At 43.8% G+C, this 19,256-nt stretch overlaps 1 protein-coding gene across 1 annotated transcript in view; it reads right to left on the reverse strand.

Annotated features, from left to right (window-relative positions):
* camk1da (calcium/calmodulin-dependent protein kinase 1Da) overlaps positions 1 to 17,469 on the reverse strand; it is a 77,520-nt gene extending 60,051 nt beyond the window's left edge. Inside the window, exons 1-2 of the mRNA XM_072672935.1 lie at positions 17,068 to 17,469; positions 16,560 to 16,879 (exon numbers count right to left, since the gene is read on the reverse strand). Of these exons, the coding sequence (XP_072529036.1) occupies positions 16,560 to 16,654 (95 nt within the window). The 5' untranslated portion in view covers positions 16,655 to 16,879; positions 17,068 to 17,469. The remainder of the gene's footprint in view (positions 1 to 16,559; positions 16,880 to 17,067) is intronic.
* Between the last annotated feature and the right edge of the window lie 1,787 nt (positions 17,470 to 19,256).

A 19,256-nucleotide genomic window follows, 5' to 3' on the forward strand; every position in this document is an offset into this window, starting at 1 on the left:
ATGTGTTTTTAAAGCATTTGTTTTTTGCAGCTCATTTTGGTATGCCTTACACTGCAGTACATACCACACACACACACACACACACATCTCTGACCAATGTGGGTAAGTAAAGAAACAGAGCAGATACAGGTTGAGAATGGTCGCATTAAAACAGTAGCCTATATAGATTAATGTGAGTGACCTTGCGATGGTCAGATCTATCTGGCTGGAAGGAGGAATGCTACTTTAAACCTAATTGCATCTCCAACCAGTATTTGAGCTGACAGGCCAGAAATGGAACAACTGGGTGCCCAATCTCTCCTCCTGTCAAGGTAAGCTGATGGTCTTTCCATAACACCAAGCAAAATGGTGCAATCCCATGTTAAGTGTGCATGTGACTAAAGTAATCACATCAGCACTCATGGGGCGAGTGCCCATTGTACTAGAATAAGGCTGAGACAAGCGCAACACCATTACCCAACTAGTAAATCCACAAGCTGCCCTTATGGAAGCAGGAAAACTACCATGTAAGGTAGCAACTGAGCAGCTAGATGGTGCTGATGATAATGGGAACAGAGGAAACATTCATGCATGCAAAACTTGCTCTGCCTCTACAAACACCACTCATAAAGGAAAGTGATCTGACTGCCCAACACATACAGGGCTTTTCCTGCACACACAATTATGAAGCGCTGGTTCCATTTCTTGTCACTTGTAACTGCAATTATGGAATTATGCATTGGGAAAGGCACTGGTAAAATTGCTAAGAGGTTTTGGGCTCGTTCACCAGTTCATCAGATTCATGAGTTTTAAACCATAGAATTGTACACAGTTTTGTCCCTATACGGATAGATCCAACTGTCCTCACAAATTGAACAAATACCTAATAAGAAAATGGTGAATGTCAGACTTCAATTTAGGACTTTCTTCTGCTTTCAAGCATGTCCAGTTTCTTTTATATTTAATGCTCTTAAACTTCGTTACATCTACAGATAAAAAAAAAAAAACTTCTTTGTATCAGTACTGACCGATTTTCACACTTGTCCCCACCCAGGATTGTTTTTGGGCTCGTTTGAGGGAGGTTTTGTCATCACAACCTATCGTTTGCTGTCAAACAGAATTGCATGCGAACCATGGATGGATTGCACATATCTTAATGTCATTTTTCTGCTTAAATTCTTTGCAAAATAGTAGGACCTACGTTAATCTATTAACTGTTTTTCTCTGCAGACATGGCATTTCACTGTGCAGGAAGGTTTTAGCTATGCAGGCAAAATGCCTTTACTTAACTGATCCAGAGAGACAAGCAGACCAATATTCCAGAGTTAGGGATTACAGCAGCTCTGTATCGAGGCATCTCGGTCACATTACACTGCGGTTCCTTGTTCAACCGCTAGATGCAACTATGGAATTCGCACAGAGCTAACGAACCCCATTAAAGCCTGTTCTGTACTCATTAGAGCAGAATCATAAGGGTTGTGTTATAAGGTTACAGAGAGACAAGAGCTGTAATTTTAAGGCGAATATGATACATACTGTTGCTTAAAGGCAATCATCTTAACACATTGTCCTAATTTGACCCCTTGAACCACTAGTAGTGGTGCAGTATGTGGCTGTGATAGTATCTGGCTTTTAAGGTGATAGCTTCCCACAATGCTCGTGGGAGACCTATGGATAAATCAATGCGGAGCAATCTAACAAAAGCAATAACAAAGCGTAAGGCTTGAACCAATCGACTGCATGCATGATATACAGTGTAAAAATTACTGAATGGAACTGGCAGCCACTGCTGCGCTCACTGGACATTGAAAAGCATGTGATCATGTGTCATGCTCAGGCTCATATGAACCCCGCCATCAGGCACTAAAAAGATTACTGAATTAAAATGTGCTTGTTCAGTGTGTAATTAGTCAACTCGTCACTGTCATTTTATGTGTAGGGTACTTTTTTTTTTATCCATGAATTGTCAAGTATTAATCATGGCAGCCTTAGTTTATTCCAATGACTCTCTTGATTTGAAAGTGAAGTGATCCCACCAGGGAATATTCATAAAAGCAGAGGCAAGGCACCAACATTCGACTCTGCAAACTACAACAAACAGCTTTCAATTAAACCCACACCACTGTGCCTACACAACAACTGCAGGCAATTATGCAAATACTGCAATTACAGAGACCATTAAAGGGAGAAGGCAAGGCATACAGTAGCAGAACACTGACTCACGCTCCATCCCTCTCTCCCTCTCTGAGGATATGTAGATGTGTAATATCTGCTAGATTTTGGGCAGATTCTTCATCTCTCGTGTTTCATAGGGAGGCAGAGAGACGAGAGCTTTATCTGATGGACAAGAACAAAAGAGGTAAAAGCAGATGTAACTGATGGGACCAGCCAACCTGAGCTTAAATCAGTGCGTGTGTGCGCACATGTGGCTGTGGGTCTGAGAAAGTGCACACATATGATCACACAGATAACATGCTGGGGGAGCATAGGGATGGGGAGGATCCGAAGAGACCAGCAAAAAGCCTCCAGCACCCTCTCAAACCACACACACACACACACACACACACACACACACACACACACACACAAAAGTAACTAACACAAAAAAAATACCTTGCTGTTTATTTCACCCTTTTAACTTCAGACATTTTACTTGGTTATTAATCTTTTACTTAATGCTCAGCCAAACATACCTTGACAGGTTACTGAGAAACTACGACTGCATGTTCCGGCGTTCAGTAGATCACACAATTCAATTAAAAATAAATACAGAAATTAACATTAGCTTGCTTGGCTGTATCCAATGTCTATTAAACGAAGCACTTGGCTGCATTCAACACTACTCCACAGTACAGCAAAACAGTACACCCCCAGAAATAGTGCAGTAGCATGCAAAGGTTTGGGCAACCCTGGTCAAAATTAGTTATTGTGAATCGTTAGTAGGTATAAAAATAAAAAAATAAATAAATAAACAGTTCAGTGCTTATTTGAGCCCTAAATACTGATTCCGCAAGCCTTGCCCCAACAATTAACTACAGTCAAGGTCTACTGAGAAAGGACTTCTTGCACATTGAGTGCCTCCCAATAGCATAACCGTGGTGCCCCACAGGTCATTGATGCCAGAGGGGAACTACAACTCCGGTGAGTGGTGCAGAGCACTTAACGCACCACTGTGGACCAGTTAACCTCTATAACAAACACCTTCCGTCACCTGATACAGTCCATGCCACGACGTCTTGCTAGTTCAATTCAAGCCAAGGGTGGTTATTCCCACAATTAGGTAGGTGGTCATAATTTTCTAAAATGACTGTGCATGTTGTATATGCTATACGACTGTACTCAAGAATAGCTTATGGTACACGGATTAATAAACATACAAACAAACAAATATATAAAATATAGCAAGGTAGTTCCTTGAAGAACCTCTAGGTTACTCCAAGAACCTACAGACACACATTCCTCAATGAGGGAGCCTATAGGTGTCAACGAGACATTTCGGGATTCCTTGGTATGAGATCTGGTTCCTTAAAGAACTCATTTGAATTGAAAGCGCTAGTAAAAGTTCTACCAGGAGACTCAAAAGCTACGTCACCTTTTCCCTCAGCCAATCACCAGCTTCAAGACCTCTACTCACACATATTTTGCTGCTTTCAGATGCTGATGACGTTACATTTCTTCCCCCCTTTCCTCTCCACTATATCCAGGTTGGTCCTACCAGATTGAAATTTCTCATTCTCATGCCTCCAGAATCGTCTGGTAGAATTATGGTTCCTAGTGGATCTTTAGGTTACTACAGTTTGAAGGTTCCTTAAAACACCTTAAGGGGTTCCTCCACAGTTTCAAATCGAAGAACCACCAATTTCTTTTTCAAGGATCTTGTGTGAAAAAAATTAACAACAAAAAAAACAAAAAAACAACTGAAGATGTTCAGCTCACTTACTACCTGAACTTCCTCCATGTTTTGTTGCTTCAAAAAAGGGTCACATCCCTGCAGACAGCACTTTCACACAGCACAAAAACATCAAGAGATTACACATGAAAGAACAGGGACAGCAGCAAAGCAGGACAGGAGAGCAAACATCTGGGTCTTTAATTGTGACCCCTGAACTCTCTCTCTAGTGGCTCTCACCGTGTGTCCTCTCCACAACTCAAGGACAGCTCGCTGCACACACTTCCCATCAACTGGGACACTCTCACAGCGCAGGACACGTACACTAAAAGTCACTTTAAAGATCCCTTCTGAGAGAAAGTTACGCAGAAGAACTTTCGCAAAGTAGGTCTCCAAAGAATCAACATGAAAGAGTGAGAAAGCAGAGAAGAAAGAAAGGGAGAGATTAGGAGAGACAAAGAAAGAGACATCTAACAAAACTGAGAGGACAGAAATGTCTCTGTTTCCAAAAGTGTGAATTCTGGTAATACATATCCTACAATAGAGAATTTTGTGTTTGAATGACTTCAATTGTATCGTACGCAACATAAGGCAATTCTTACTGCCCTAAGCTAATATTTACTCTGACTTGGTTATGAAGAGCTGTGTGTGGCGCCTACTTGGATCAAATGCCATGTTTTAACAAGAAGTCAGACTTTGCAGACCTGACTATAGTTAGGATAATCATTAGCTAAAATGTTCGAATGGCAAAACTATTTTTCACAACTCCTTTCTACGGAAACCAGCCTCAGGCAAGAAATTTCGCCATTTCTGCAGTTGCACAATGAAGTCAGCAGGCTTTCTACACCAACAGGTGTGAAAACAAGGCTGGTGCCAGGAAGAGATGTTATCGGTTAGAAGGAAGGAGAAAGGGTATTCACAAAATGACAATTTCCTCCAGGCCTAGGTTTTGTCTTTGTAAACTATGTCAATGGGAGAGTTTCCATCTCGGAGACTAGGCCCCATTTGAAAAACCCCAATCAGAAACTTGTAAAGCTTGTGCCACAGCTGCACACGATTACATGAATTGTACATCCAGGCAGCAATGAAAACTTACATAATAGAAAGCATCTGAAATTGAGACTCAAAAATGCATGTTACAAAGAAAGAGACAGTCTTCTCATTTTTGTTAAGACTTTGCTAAAAGGAGGAGATAAAACCCCAGACTTAGAATTCTGTCAATCGAATACGATTTGGCCGTTCAATATGAAGATTTGACCATTTCTTTATATATTTTACATATCCCCACATGGAAACATTTTTGAGCATTAAAAAAATCTGTACAAAAAGCAGCATGTTATTTCTCTTTAAATATAAAAAACTAAACTAAATAAGCAAAAGAAATTAGTCAAGATTTTAATTATTTTAGATGAAGAGGGAAAATGGTAGACCTGAACAATTGTTTCGTCTTCTGGTTTATTAAGTGTTTTTATAAAATAGAAATAAATCTTGATGTAAACAAATAAATAATCAAACTAAACGTGTGATTTAGATTATGAAATATGAAAATACGTTCTTTTTCATGCACAACAAATAGCTAATAGATCTCAAACTAAATTTAGGCCTGACCTAGTGTATATAAATCACGAAGCAGATGTGTGGTCATACTTTGCTGTGTATGACGGCCCAGCAGAGATACACATAACATATTGAATTAGCCTGTAAATATGTACTGCCTGCATTAAATCTGCCCAGATAACTGGAGAACTGTTACTAAGTATTAAACCAGACCTCTGAGCCATCACAGAAGCTATTTTCTGGATCAAGACAACAAATAAATGAATAAATAAATATCCTTTTCATAAAACGCCACATGATTTTATTACATCACCAAGAGCTATTTTAGTTATTAGCATTTAAAAATCTGATCAGTCAAAAACAATGGACTGTGACTGAACGATGGCATTATTATTTTGAGGCGGAGGCCTAAAAAAAAACCCCACACAAATAAGTACATTTCTCTGTCGCATTGATGGAGCATATTTAACGCCTCTATGTTAGATGAAGCATATTTGTGTGGTGATGTAAGATGCGGTAATGTTGCAAAGGTAAAGGGTGTTTGGCTTGTTCACAGAGCTTCACAGACGAACGAGACAGGCTCACAGTGGGATTCTGGAGCTGGGGACACAGATTAAACGAACTACTCACTGCTGGAGATCTATCAGAGCACAGAACACTGGGAGCTAGGATTAAATATGACACAGAGGGGGAGAAAGACGAGTGCAGGAGAGCAAGAGAGAAAGATAGAGCGAGAGAGAGAGAGATGGAGAAAGGGGTGGGGGGGGGTTGTGAACATCGTAGGTGCACACTAGTTGCCAGCACTTATCAGTTCTCTGACATTCTTTCCCTCCCTCCTCCACCTTTTCCTGCATCTTCTCACATCCAGCGTTCCACCACTCCATTCCGATCACATCCTCCAGTCTACTGCAGTGACTGCACATAAAAAATGTAACCGATAAAGCTTATCACTTTAATGGTTAGGCAGTTTTGAATAGGACTGTGAAACTGCACTGACATGGCATATTCTAAGGCCTATTCAAGGCCTAGTCGCAGAGAAAATAGTGCTGGGAGAAAATATGTTGATTAATTAGATGAACACACAAGAGAGCGTGTAGTGCAAGTAGGATATGCACTACAAGCTGCCGTTCTTACACTAGAGGTCACAGACTAATTTATGGATGTTCGCAGTCTTCACAAAATAAAAATAAACATGACATGCTGCACTTAAATACAGGCAAGTTCAACAAACTGGGGGGAAAAAAAAGTGCGCAATTGGCCTTGCTCCCTCCAGGTAGGCAGATAGCACTCTCTCCCCTCACCACTTGAAGCGATATTGGCCAGCACAGACGTCTGTTAGCTGGTGTAGTCTGAGCTTAAGTTTATGTTTACAAAAGGGTGTATTCTGCTATTGTTGTCATGGTACTGTCCAGGGAAGACTTGATGATCAACTCCCCAACTCATCCCAAAAATATTGGATAGAGCAACACTATTCCAGAGAACACAGTTCTACTGCTCTACAGCTCTACAGCAATGGGTTCAGATTAAAGTAGCTGAACGCATTTATTAGATAGTGTCCACAAACATTTGTACAGGTATCGTGGTGTCTGCACACAAACTAATATTTAATAATGTTAAATATTAGTTCATGTAAAAATGTTAATAATGTCTGATATTGAACATATGTATTCAGATTAACAGTTGTGTTCAAATATGCTTGCAGCTCATAAGAATATAACCAATTTCACACATTGACTTGGCACCCATAAAGGGAGTGTTTCCCCCCCAAAATGGACCAAAAGGTCTGTGAATGCCTAAACTAAAATGTAGCATATGGGAGCTGAAGCTCCAATCTGAATGAATGCTCTGACCACAGGCAAAATGATGCATGCTGGAGAAACGTGACTGGAAGCATTACGAAGATGACCATTACACTCGCTTGTCACAAACATTCAGCTGCATCTTTACAGGCAATGGAATGAAGGACAGGAGATGCTTGGAAGTGGTCAAAATCCAGTTAAAGAGAACAACAATTGCTATTCAGAACTGCATCCTAAAACATCAGGAGTGTGAAGAAACATTTTTGAGATGACCATCGCAACAAAAACAGGTGCCCCCAGTTTCTAGTACATTTGAAATGTAGAGTCAGCTGCAATACTGAACAAGCTGTCCTCAGGTTACCCCAGGCAATGACTTACAATTATTAAATTTTCCATAATAACAGAATTTCCTTCCAACTCACCTTTCATCTCTTTCAAGATCAAACAAGCTTTCTCCCTGCCTCTACGAAATAACAAGCAGAGGTGAATTAAGGCGGATGTAAGTTGAGCCATCTGATGAAAGCCCCGAGACCTCCTTACTGGTGGCAGCCCTCCAAATGTCAACCAGTCGGCCACAATGCAGCATGAACTGCAGAGAGTACACCAGCCTCACTTAGCAGGAGAGATAGTGATCAAACCTGTAAACTGAGACACACGAGGCAGGTGGACAGACTTCAATATAGATTAATGCAGCTGATGCAAGAGACACAAGGCTCTGCACGAGTACTAACAGCACCATGATTTAATCTAAATTTACTTGATGTGATTGGCGGGAAAGTCACAGATCTACAGTACACAAATGAGCTGCTTAGCTTTTTAAATGAATAAGTCATGGATTTCAGAACCAAGGCCGTAGTGTGCTAAGCAGTACAATGTAAACAGTCTGATTGACTGATTGACCGACCTTGTTAAAACGTGTATGCACAGACTGTCTATTGTTTGCCTAAAGGACTACATTTTGCCATAAAACTAACAAGTAAATGTGCTACAGAGAGTAGATGTAATCTTAGGTAAGCTGAAGTTGGGTCTCCTTGCTGAAAATATTTTTGTAAGGGGAAGTGGTGTGAAGTCGCAGTGTGTAGCAATAGTATGTTTACTCAGTATCACTAACATAGCATTAGCAGACAGCCTTGCCCCAGCATTGTTACCGTGGCATTAGCACTGTAACCAAGATGTTAGCCTTGCTATAGATCTGGTTGCTGGCCTTGCCCAGCCTTGCTCCCACCGAGTTAGTCATAAGCCATGTTCATGAGATTCCAACCTCCAACCTTCTAAAAAAAGTTCCCTCAATGACTTGAAAAAAGGTCTTCTGGTTTCTGTACACTATTTGCACTCGCCATAGTCAGCTGCCAATCAGCTTGAGCTAAGCTTAGCATGTTTCTAACTTGCTAATAACTTGCAGCTTAAGCTTTACAGGGGATACTCAGGTTGGTCAAATTTGGGTCTTACTTTTTTATTAGTCTTTGCACATGGACTACCATATATTTTCTTCAAATGACTGCATGTACCAAACTGTAACGTCTGTATGGTGTTGGCTGAGGACAAATACATGTACTGTTACACCCCTGACAGGACATGACTGGCAGACTTGAATACACTAGAATCCGCCATCTGCATAAATCAACAACAGAGATTGATCTCCTCATGGGCTCCAATGCCTGCACTTGCTCAGCTTTCTAGCTGCTGGAGTGGAAGGCCCTCATTTCAGGAGTATGGTAGACACTCTGAGGTGCTCCAAATAATGGGACAAATAAGGCATGGGGACCAACTGTAACCTGTAACCTCTCAGTCAAATTCACCTTGCCCACTGAGCTTTTCTCCTGAAACCATACACATCATTCAAAAGTATAGCCACCATGACCAACTGGTGGCCCCAGGCTGGGCTGTCAGAAAACAGAAGTTACTGCTCAGGACAGGCCTCCGGTTCCAGCTAGAGGGTCAAATTTGTCACCCTCACCCAGTTAGGCTGTCCCTGGAGGCCCAGTGTCACAGCATATAAAGTATGATTCACTCCTAGATTATTCTAGAAGACTAACCCGTATGTTCGAGCCTTCCTGATGCTAGATATGTATGTCCGTCATCAGTGCCTCTAGTATTACAGCTACAATCAAGACTACAGGATAATGGCTGCTCTCCATTAGTGCTGGACATCGGCACAGTGTTGTCGGGGCTTCAGGACTTTTATTCTGAAATTCGAAGTCTGTGAGACTAAAGAGGAGCTAGCAGCTCCTACCTTCTCGGTTATCCTTATATGGAAGACAAGCTGAATTACTCACCAACAGTTACAGGTAGAGGACAGGTAGAGGACACCATGCTGGTTAGATAGGAGAAGTTTTGCAGTTTGCTATGTTATGTGTATGATGTCTGGAAGTTATTCTGACCCATACCAGCAGTATGAGAATCAGGTTCAGGATCCAGTCCAGGATCAGATTAATTCAATACCTGATCCAGCTAATTTTGGTAGTATCGAGACAGATATTCGATCCTAGCATTGGATCGGTGCATCCCTACTCTCTATCCACATTTAGTTTACAATGTTGACATTGCGGTAGACTTTGTTGTCAATCCATTACAGACACAGTCACAAGCAAATCTTCCTTCTCTGTAAACCGGACACACTGCAATCCTGTTATACTTACAGAGGAATGTGGATGGTACGGGTGTGCCAGCAAAGTTTTATCCCCAAAGTGCATTAAAACTTGACATGTTAAGCCTGGTCCAGGCTTTGAGCCATTATGTGGACATGACTGCTGATATTTGTCAGACTGACCAATTATTTGTTTGACCCCAAGTGAACTTGAAGAGCTCTTTTGCACTAGATGTCTGTTGCTGTAATTCCAATGGCTTTCAAGCAGCGGTGGACAAAGTACAACACGTCTAAACTACTTTAATTTTTACAGTGACTTGCTTTTATTTGTTATTATTATTTCTTTTTTCCAGACCTTTGACTCAGTTAGCTGATCTGTTGCAATATGCTGTGCTTTGCAAAACCTCTAGGTGGTTAGCAGAAACAAAAGTGAATGATGGTTATGAATGTAACATTCAAACTGACAGTCTTTAGGTACAAATGTTCTGTAAGTTTCAAATGACTACCAGAGTTATAGGTCACTTGGACGTTGCAAGAAGATTCTAATAGGATGAGCAGGGTATTTGTACTCACGGCTTTTTCACACATCATATCACTGCATGACTAGACAGTTGAGATCTTCCCCTGAACACACAAGATGTATCCAGCGTGCTTTCCACCACGGCAGTCATCTGGAACTCATAGAACCACAGCTGCTGTTTGTAACTAGCATTATACAATTAAACAGTGAAACCTAATAGTCCACCTCTGTCATAGGAGGAAGAGTAGAACCATTGGCCTCTTTTCCACTGCAGGGGCAAACTGTTACTAAGGCCGCGCTGTACCGTTATGTACCCTGTGGACACATTATACTGGTTACGGTTTCTTTTTCCAATTGCTGTGTTGCCAAATCAGGAAAGGGAAGTGCACCTTATCTCGTAGTAATAATAATAATAATAATAATAATAATAATAATAATAATACAACCGCTTTGTTCTTTAGTCTTGCACTACAACCACAAAGCTAATATAGCTAGGCTAGCTAGCTAACTTACTAAGACTGTAATTAACGCTGTTACAATCATGTCATCTGTTAATAAATCACACTCATCTTAGACGTATTAAGCCAAATAATGCTGGAATCCACTACTTCGGCATGCAGTTCACACTATGCTAACATATAGCCCATCGAATAGTTCTTTGGCCCAGACTATGGTTAGTCTACCGTGCTGAGTAAACTGGACTCACCCCAGGTTGTAAATGTTGAGCCGTTAGTGTGGAACAGCTCTCACAGAGTATGCATAGACCCCTCAAAACCTTACCACACAGACACACACATTCTCTACAGCTCCATATATCAAGCCGCTAACGCATAATGCTGGTATATTCACGAATAATATGGAGGTCATTTAAAAAATTCTGAAGAAATATGATCCAATCGGCCAGGTCATTCTTTCGGTTCCCCATTAAATGATAGCTGGAAGAATAATCTCTTGAGAAGGGAACAATTTAATATGTTGTTTCTTCGGTTCCTGATAGCACAGCAGTGTGACATTAATTTCGCCAGCAATTACAATTACTGATTTCCCCTGTAAGGCCATAATTGCTCCACTAGGTCTCCCTAGACATGGCTGAAAACAGTCAGAGACCCCTTCACAGTCATGTGCAGGTGTGTAACCTCAGCAAGCGATGGACTGCAACAGCAGGTTCACACAGCAGATAAAATCAATGTGTATGAAACCTAATAATCAGCTGCTATATCTGTGATGTAGTGTTAAGCAACTGAAAGGGAACAACCCTTGTTCTGCTCACTGTGGCTCACACCACTCCGCTCACTGCAGTTTTTTGCAGCAAGAACACCTTTACAAAGGGATGACAAATATTTGTAAATGTGCTAACGGAGAACATCTGTTCCAGCGTAACAAGTCTGAGACGTTTTTCAGTAAGCCTCTCCCTGTTAATATGTATGCCCAACAATGAGTGTAAGCAAGAGAGGGAGAGAGAGAGAGAGAGAGAGAGTCAATGGATGTAGTAACTTCCAAAGATGAAGGTCCAAGTTGCCAGCAACAGATGGGATTAGGGTCATAATCTCATTAAGTTGCTGCCTGCTCTCGTTATTAGAACAAGGTGTGCTGACAAACAATAACAACGCCCTGTGCATACTGACGTACGGTACCACAAAGAAGCTGGAAGCACAAAAGACCTTAAACAGAGAAGACAGAAATAGGAGGACAGCAATAAAGTTTTGTTAGGGGTTTATGATGACTAGTGGCTAATAAATGCAGACTGAAGGACTCACTGACTGTTGCTTACACAGTGCCTCACATTGTGCTCTGCAAATCTAGCCAGCCTGGACAGTTACCCACATTTTCAAAGATTTGAAAACATTTACTAGGGATGTAACAATACAACATATCGTTCACTGGTCAGGACCAGTGTTCAAGCTTGTGGCACAGGTGTGAGTTACAGGACACAATTATGGTTTAAAACATTGAACTTTTACTCTAATAAGCATACAGTGGAAATAGCTATTTTTGCTGTTAAATTATGAATCTGTGATCCATTCGCTATGTAAGAGCCAGAATTGGACTCTGCTCCCTCTGCTTTATGTCAGTCTGTTGTTTTTTGGGTGTTTTTTTTTTGTTTTTTTACAGTTTCTGACTCAAACACAAAAATGCAGTGTAAAGACTTTTAACCTCACTATTTTGACACCCCTCATGAGAGTACTTTACTCAGCCCAATACAGTATCACAACACAGAAGAGCTAGCAAACACCACTAACCACACAAAACAGCAAACAGTGCAGACCACATTTAACCACCACCAAAAGTACAGCAGTCAGAACGCTAAAGGAATCTCATCCAAAGTGATGGAGTTTTTGAGTTAGATAAGCAGCCTTTTCAGTTGTGTTTCCACTCTGAGCTCCACAGTTCAGTTCAGAAATAATTATATAGACTTTATATTAACTAAAATCATGTATAGTGTTTACAGAATAACAGGTCTTAAAATAATTAAAACTTCAAAAATACTAGGCCTTAAAGGGGTCAAAGTTGCATTTGCATCTTTAGATGGAAGAACACCCATTAAAGACAACCTAGACAAAACTAAGAGATCAGCAGGAATTACCCAGACACTCTAAAATACCTGAGTGGTCAAATATCTAATAAAGAACTGAATACTAAAACAGGATGAGACCATTTTCCGCCTGCTTTGTAGTTAAGTAAATAGTATCTAGGTTAAACCAGTTCCCTGTTTTTTTTATCCGCGCAAAATGAACACTGTGTGTGTGCGTGCGTGTGTGTGTGCACATTTCTCCTTGACTGACTCTGACCCTTCTATTTTTCCTTGAGAACTATGAAGTCTATTCCACAGAGTGCTTAAGTGTGCCGCCTGATCACAGCCTGAGCCATAGCTAAAGATTACACATAGGACTGCTGATTCTGCAAAACACACATTAAACAGACCGTTGAGCTGCAGTTTAAAAATCGGAAGTGAATGTGCATGTGACACCACAGAGAGCGAGAGAGCGAGAGACCGAAAAAGAGGACAAGGCCAGGAGCACAAGTGAAAGTGGAGCAGGCAATTAAGGGCTCCATGCCCCCAATGCTTACTCTCCTCTGTATCTCTCCTATAGTCTCTCCTGGTGCCTTTTCTTTTCTTTCCTACTCTGTGTGTGTGTGTGTGTGTGTGTGTGTGTGTGTAATATCTCAGCATGTTTTTCTTTCGCAGTGACTAGCTGTACCCCGGCGGCAGGCTACACCTGTTGAATGATCATGTGATCTTCGTTTGGCTTGTGGCTGGTCTGTGTGCTGAATAATTCAGTACCAAGATCAGCTCTTCATCCGCACACACACACACTCGCACGCACACACGCATGCACGCACGCACGCAAGTTAAACTCAAGCATGGATTGACAGTCCATAAACCGGAGGAACAAATTCAGAGGGAATTGGATGTGCCTCACTACTGACAGAACACTTTCGAGTGGTAGCAAATGGTTAAGGGTGCAGAGACTCAGAGCACTGAGGCTGAAAGAGATCAGTAGTCAGTAGTGGTGTTTTTTTATTATTAATTTATGCATTGTCAGGAGCTCCGATACTGCCACTCTGACTCAAGGATCACTGGTTTGAATCCCGGGTCATGCTGCCTGCTGTCAGCAGCCGGAGCCTGAGAGAGAACAACTAGCCTTGCTCTCTCCGGGTAGGGAGATAACTCACCCTCTCACCCTCCCCACCTTGTTTCAGTGTGATGCTGGCTAGCACGGACGTCTGCAAGCAGGAGCATCAGGACAGGGTACCCGACGCTTTCCTCTGAGCGAAAAGGTTGCCTGGTGGTGTTGCATCGGTGGGAGTTCGAAAAGAGGCGGTGGCTGGTTGTGCATGTGTCGGAGGAGGCATATGGCAGTCCTCACTCTATTGCCTACCCTGCCATTTTTAACGGCAGCCAGGTTTACATAGACCCTCTTCATATTTGTCTCTGTATTGTCTAGAGTGATCTGGTCATAAACGGGCAAAGATGTAAGACATTTCTATGGGTCCAATGACCACTTATGATTGGATCTCATGACTGAATTGAGAAGATGAAGAACAACTCAAGAAATCATCTTTTGAGCTTTTTTGGTGCCATGTAGGTTGCAGGGTGAAAATAGGAGGTATTCAGCCCATGCCAGGTTGGCTGCTAGAGTGGTGGGACCTGGGTAGGACTGACCTCTTCTAAATAAAGACACCAAAAAGCTTCTAATAATCAGTATCAGCAGATAACTGCTTTGTTTGAGGTGCAAGTTTCCAAACACTGAAATAAATAATTGAGGATTTATTTGCCAAGGACATATTGTTAAGTACATGACTGAGAAGACAGAGACAGAACAGCTGGAACTACTCTATCTGCTATTATCTAGGTCCAGAAACAGTGACAAACTGATATGTTGGCACATCATCCACTAAGGAGAACATGCCCTGAACCAAGAATCAATCATTTAGAGATTCTTCAAAAGCAACACTGCTGGAAAGAAAACACCCTATACACAGAATAGAGCAGAAATATAAACCTGTAATTTAGAGAACTGAAAAGCAGCGAATCTGCTGACCCATCAAGAATGGACATCACTGACAGAGGCTTTCAGGACAAGAGGAGGCAAGTCAAACCCCTTGTTAATCAGGTAAGTAGTCTTTGTGTGTGACTGTGTATGCCTGGAGGTCCAGATGGCTGTCTGGCTGTTGAGAGGCTCAATGCAGGGAAAGCTGATGAATGAGAACAAACGGGACAAACGTGAGGAGCAGAGGTCAGGGTCGAGGGAAAGCTGCTTTAAGTGACAGGAGATCTGGCAGGACCAGAAGGTGAGAGTGGTGGATGCTTTGCCTTGAGCAGAGCACCAATATATGCCTTAATAGAAGCCCTGAGTTCTTGTAATACTGAACACGGCAGAACGTCCCGGGTCTTTTCAAAACTCACTATCCCTCACAGAAGAAACGGGGCCGTCAGTACAGAGTGAGCAGCCGGAGATCAAGGAGTAAGCGACTATGTGTGTAATGTGCGAGTGGCGGTGCTGGTGGCGGTGTCTCCAAGAAAGAAGGACTGTGCATTTCTACGAAAAGGAAAAAAAGACAAGGCTTGGGAAGGCCAGTCCGAGTTGCCATGACTCCTGGCTGCTAGGTTGCCATGACGGCAGTGTCCTAGCACCAATCTTAGATCCACCTCATCCGCGGTGTAGTGGAGGAGATTTCCATGTGTGGTCATAAACAAAGTGTAGCAAGTGTAAACCACGGCCAGGGTCCAGTTACTTCAGTAGGTGTTCACTGCAGTGGCCGACCTTGCTGCAGCGAGGAGGCCAGGTGGAAGCCCACATTACGGTCACTTAATAAAATAATAATAAACCCTGGTGCTGGCCGTTATGCAACGCTGACTGGGTGCAGTCTATTCAAGGACTCCTCGCTCGCGCCATAATCCGACCTAGTTAATCCAGGCATCGGTGCGACCGTCCTCGAGCACGCAGGGATTAAAGGCCACTGGTGGTGGTCGCCTTTGCATGTATGGGGTTGCAATGCACGGTACCCAAGCGGGGTAGGGACCCTGACAACGACGCGCGTGACAGAACTGCACTTAGCTACAACAGTCCAGCCAAAGTAAACCGCAGTGCGAGGGTTAGGATGCGGCCCCAGTATAATAAAGTCTTAATAAAGCCAGCAGCTCATTCCGTTCAGTAACTATTAGCTAGCCAGCATGCTGTGGTTTACAGCAGTCTGCGGGCGTGTGTCGAGGAAGGTGACCACAACCAGAGCGGATATCACTAACAGACGTGACCTGCTTAGAGAGCAGACGCCGTTTGAGTGAAAGCTAGCTAACAAAATAAGAACTTAGCTAGCTTACTTTAAGCACAAAGCCCATATCTGAGCCTAAAGCATGCTTAAAACAGGCTTCATTGCGGTTTGAATGGTGTAAGGGTTGCTCGAATGCAGCGTCCAGGGGCGAAGAGAAGCCCCTGAAGTCCGTTACTATGTTCGTTGCTATGAGTGGGAAGCTTGAGCTAGCGTGTGCATCTCTGCAGGCTAGCCGGGCTACGGGTTTCTTTACCGACACACACCAAAAAAACACAAAGACATGGCAAGTCGTGCTCGCTTGACGACGGTCATGCGTTTCTTTCCGTAGCTATCTAGCTAAGCACCAAACTTCTGTCCGTGAACGGTGAAGGCTAGCTATCTATGTTAGCCCCGGTACTGTTTAGCCGTTATCTGAGCTCGCGACGACAGAAAAACAAACAGACAGTCACTCACGTCCCGAGAATCTCCTTGAACTCAAAGATCTTCTTGATGTCGTCAACTTGCTTCTTCCACGAGTCTCTGCCCGACTCTCCGTTCTCCCGAGCCATGGCGGAACCGGGAGGACCGTGGACGGAGCGCGGAGGAGGCTGCAGCTTTTCTTGAGTCCCGGGAGAGAACGCCGCTTTCCCACGCTTCGAGCTACACTTCCTGTTGCTGGAGCGAAACCGAGCGCGTGCAAACGGGACCAAACGGAGCGACCTCTCGTCGGCGGTCGTCGTTCAAGACCTCCGCTGCCCTTCTTCGTCTCCTCCTCAAGTATTTTCTTCGCTCGCCTGTCGAAATGAAGAAGGGCTCTCCTCTCTCACACACACACACAGAGAGAGAGAGAGAGAGAGAGAGAGAGAGAGAGAGAGAGAGAGAGAGGGTGTGAGTGAGTGAAGGAGGGGAGAAAAAAGAGAGAGAGAGAGAGAGAGAGAGAGAGAGAGAGAGAGAGGCGCGCGCGCTTCTCTCCGCCGCGCACCTGCAGAGGCTTTAAACGGTTTGACGTAAACTCCTACTCGAGGGGGGCCGCGCGCTGCTTTTGTCTGTTCGCGGGAGCGCGCGCGCGCACGAACGAGCAAGCAAGCAAGCGAACGAACGAACGAGCGAGCGAGTGAACGTGAACGGAAACGGGGGACGGCTCGAGGATCGTTCACCGTGCCGTGCTCGTGATCGTTTCCATCGCTTTCCAATGTTGTTGTTGTGGCACTGAGTGAGTGAGTGAGTGAGTGAGTGAGTGAGTGAGTGAGGGGGAAGATGCTCGCGGCGCCGACTCGGGAGAGGGGCGGAGAGGAGAGAGCGCGTGCGAGTGAACGGCGCGCACTGCGCCAAACGGACACGCGAATGAAAGCGGGCACTCACTCGATTTGAGCCTTGAAGCGTCTTAGACTACAACCACCACCACCACCACCACACCTCCGCTCACTCAGCAGCGCCCAGAGAGAGAGAGAGAGAGAGAGAGAGAGAGAGAGGGGAGGGGAGGGGAGGGGGGGGGGGTGTATCAGCCAAAGCCCCAAAACAGTGGGCGAAGGTTAGGGTGGTCTTGAGTTTCCGTGTGTGACACTGTGATAGAAGCTTGAAAAGTAGCAGTGAGCCAGAGCACGTTTTGAAGGCACCCATCTTTGAAGGCTTTGGCTACATCTGGTGGAGTGTTGGAGCAGTCCACCTACCTCAAAGTCATGACAGTGTGATATCTCTGAGGGGGGTTGGCTGTAGTCAGTGACAGTCATGGCTTTGTAGTGGGATGGGTTGCCTGTATGGACGGGCCAGAGTAAAAATAAGGGTTCTTCGAAAGATGCTGTAAAATACAGGCTTTGGTTTAATAAAGAACCATATTTGTAAAAGAGGTGTGAGTGTGAAGAACCTGACGGTTCCTTAGACCTTTAAAAGGTACTCGCACATCTCTGTAACCTTATGAAACCAAAGTGTTGCTTCTATGGCTTCGCATTGCATTTCTGCAGTGGCTGTCACACGCTACAGAACGCTCCTTCGTAATGCCAGCCAGTGTCAAGAGTGTGTGTATGTGTGTGAGAGAGGGAGAGAAAGTGGGAGTGTGTGAGAGTGCACCACTGCTGTAGTCTACTGTGCTCATGAGTATTCTAGCTGCGACCTACTGCAGTTTCATGGCTCAGGAAAATCTATTGCTCCTTCCTCGTTCTCTCTGCCAGCTGAGTCAGCAAATCCAGCCCGTTTGATTCGAGGGGGCACGTCACCTCCCTGTGCCGCTACCCCCCCCCCTCTTGAAGATGGATTTCACGCGTGGGTGAACTCTTTCACTCTCTCTCTTTCTCTCCCTCAGATATGTTCGGATACAGGTCTTGTCCAGTGCTTTCCATAATGTTTGGGGCAAAGGCATATGTTTGTACTTGCCTCTGTAGTCAACAGTTTTACTGAGTCACGCTTTCACATTTAAAAAAGGGAACCAACATGCTCATGCCAGCATGCTCCTGTAGGGCTCACATGGGGGGTTCCAGGTGGGCATGGGCTCTGAGTGGGTTTGTACATGTGATGTTACTGAGACAGAGTTGGGCTTCCCAAATGGGCCCCATTGTCACAGCCCACCCTAATCTCACATGGGGGACCTTGTGCAGTGTTCAACCCTGATGGGGGACATGTTTAACCCCTCCTGGTCCCATCACTGACCCTGGTGGGAGTCCATATGTGGAGCCAACATCAAACCCATGGACAAAAGTTCTGGTTCCCAGTTAGGCTACCAATACAGGCCCCACATGGGCAGGCTATCTGGGATTGTGTCATGCAGTTCCTGCAGATTTGTCAGGAGCACTTTCATGCTGCGAGTCTCCTGTTCCTGCATTTCTCAAAGGTGATCTATTGGATTCAGATCTGGTAATTGGGAAGGCCACTTATTGTCATGTTCATGAAACCATGAAAGACTTTTGCTTTTTGATTTGGTTGATTATTATTATAAGTAGTGGTTAGAAGATGGATAAATTGTGGTCATGAAGGGAAGCACATTGTCAGCAACAATACTCACATAGGCTGTGTAATTTAAGCTATGATTGATAGGTATTAATGGTCCCAGAAAATATTCTCCACACCCTTACAATACCTCCACCCAGGGCTGGCCCGAGCCTTAAGCACATTTTCCTTTGGGGGCCCCCATACCATCACCTTAGCACCAGATGCTTCATCATTTCATAGAAAGAGAGA

Source organism: Salminus brasiliensis, chromosome 2 (genome assembly GCF_030463535.1).
Source record: "Salminus brasiliensis chromosome 2, fSalBra1.hap2, whole genome shotgun sequence".
Lineage (NCBI taxonomy): Eukaryota > Metazoa > Chordata > Actinopteri > Characiformes > Bryconidae > Salminus > Salminus brasiliensis.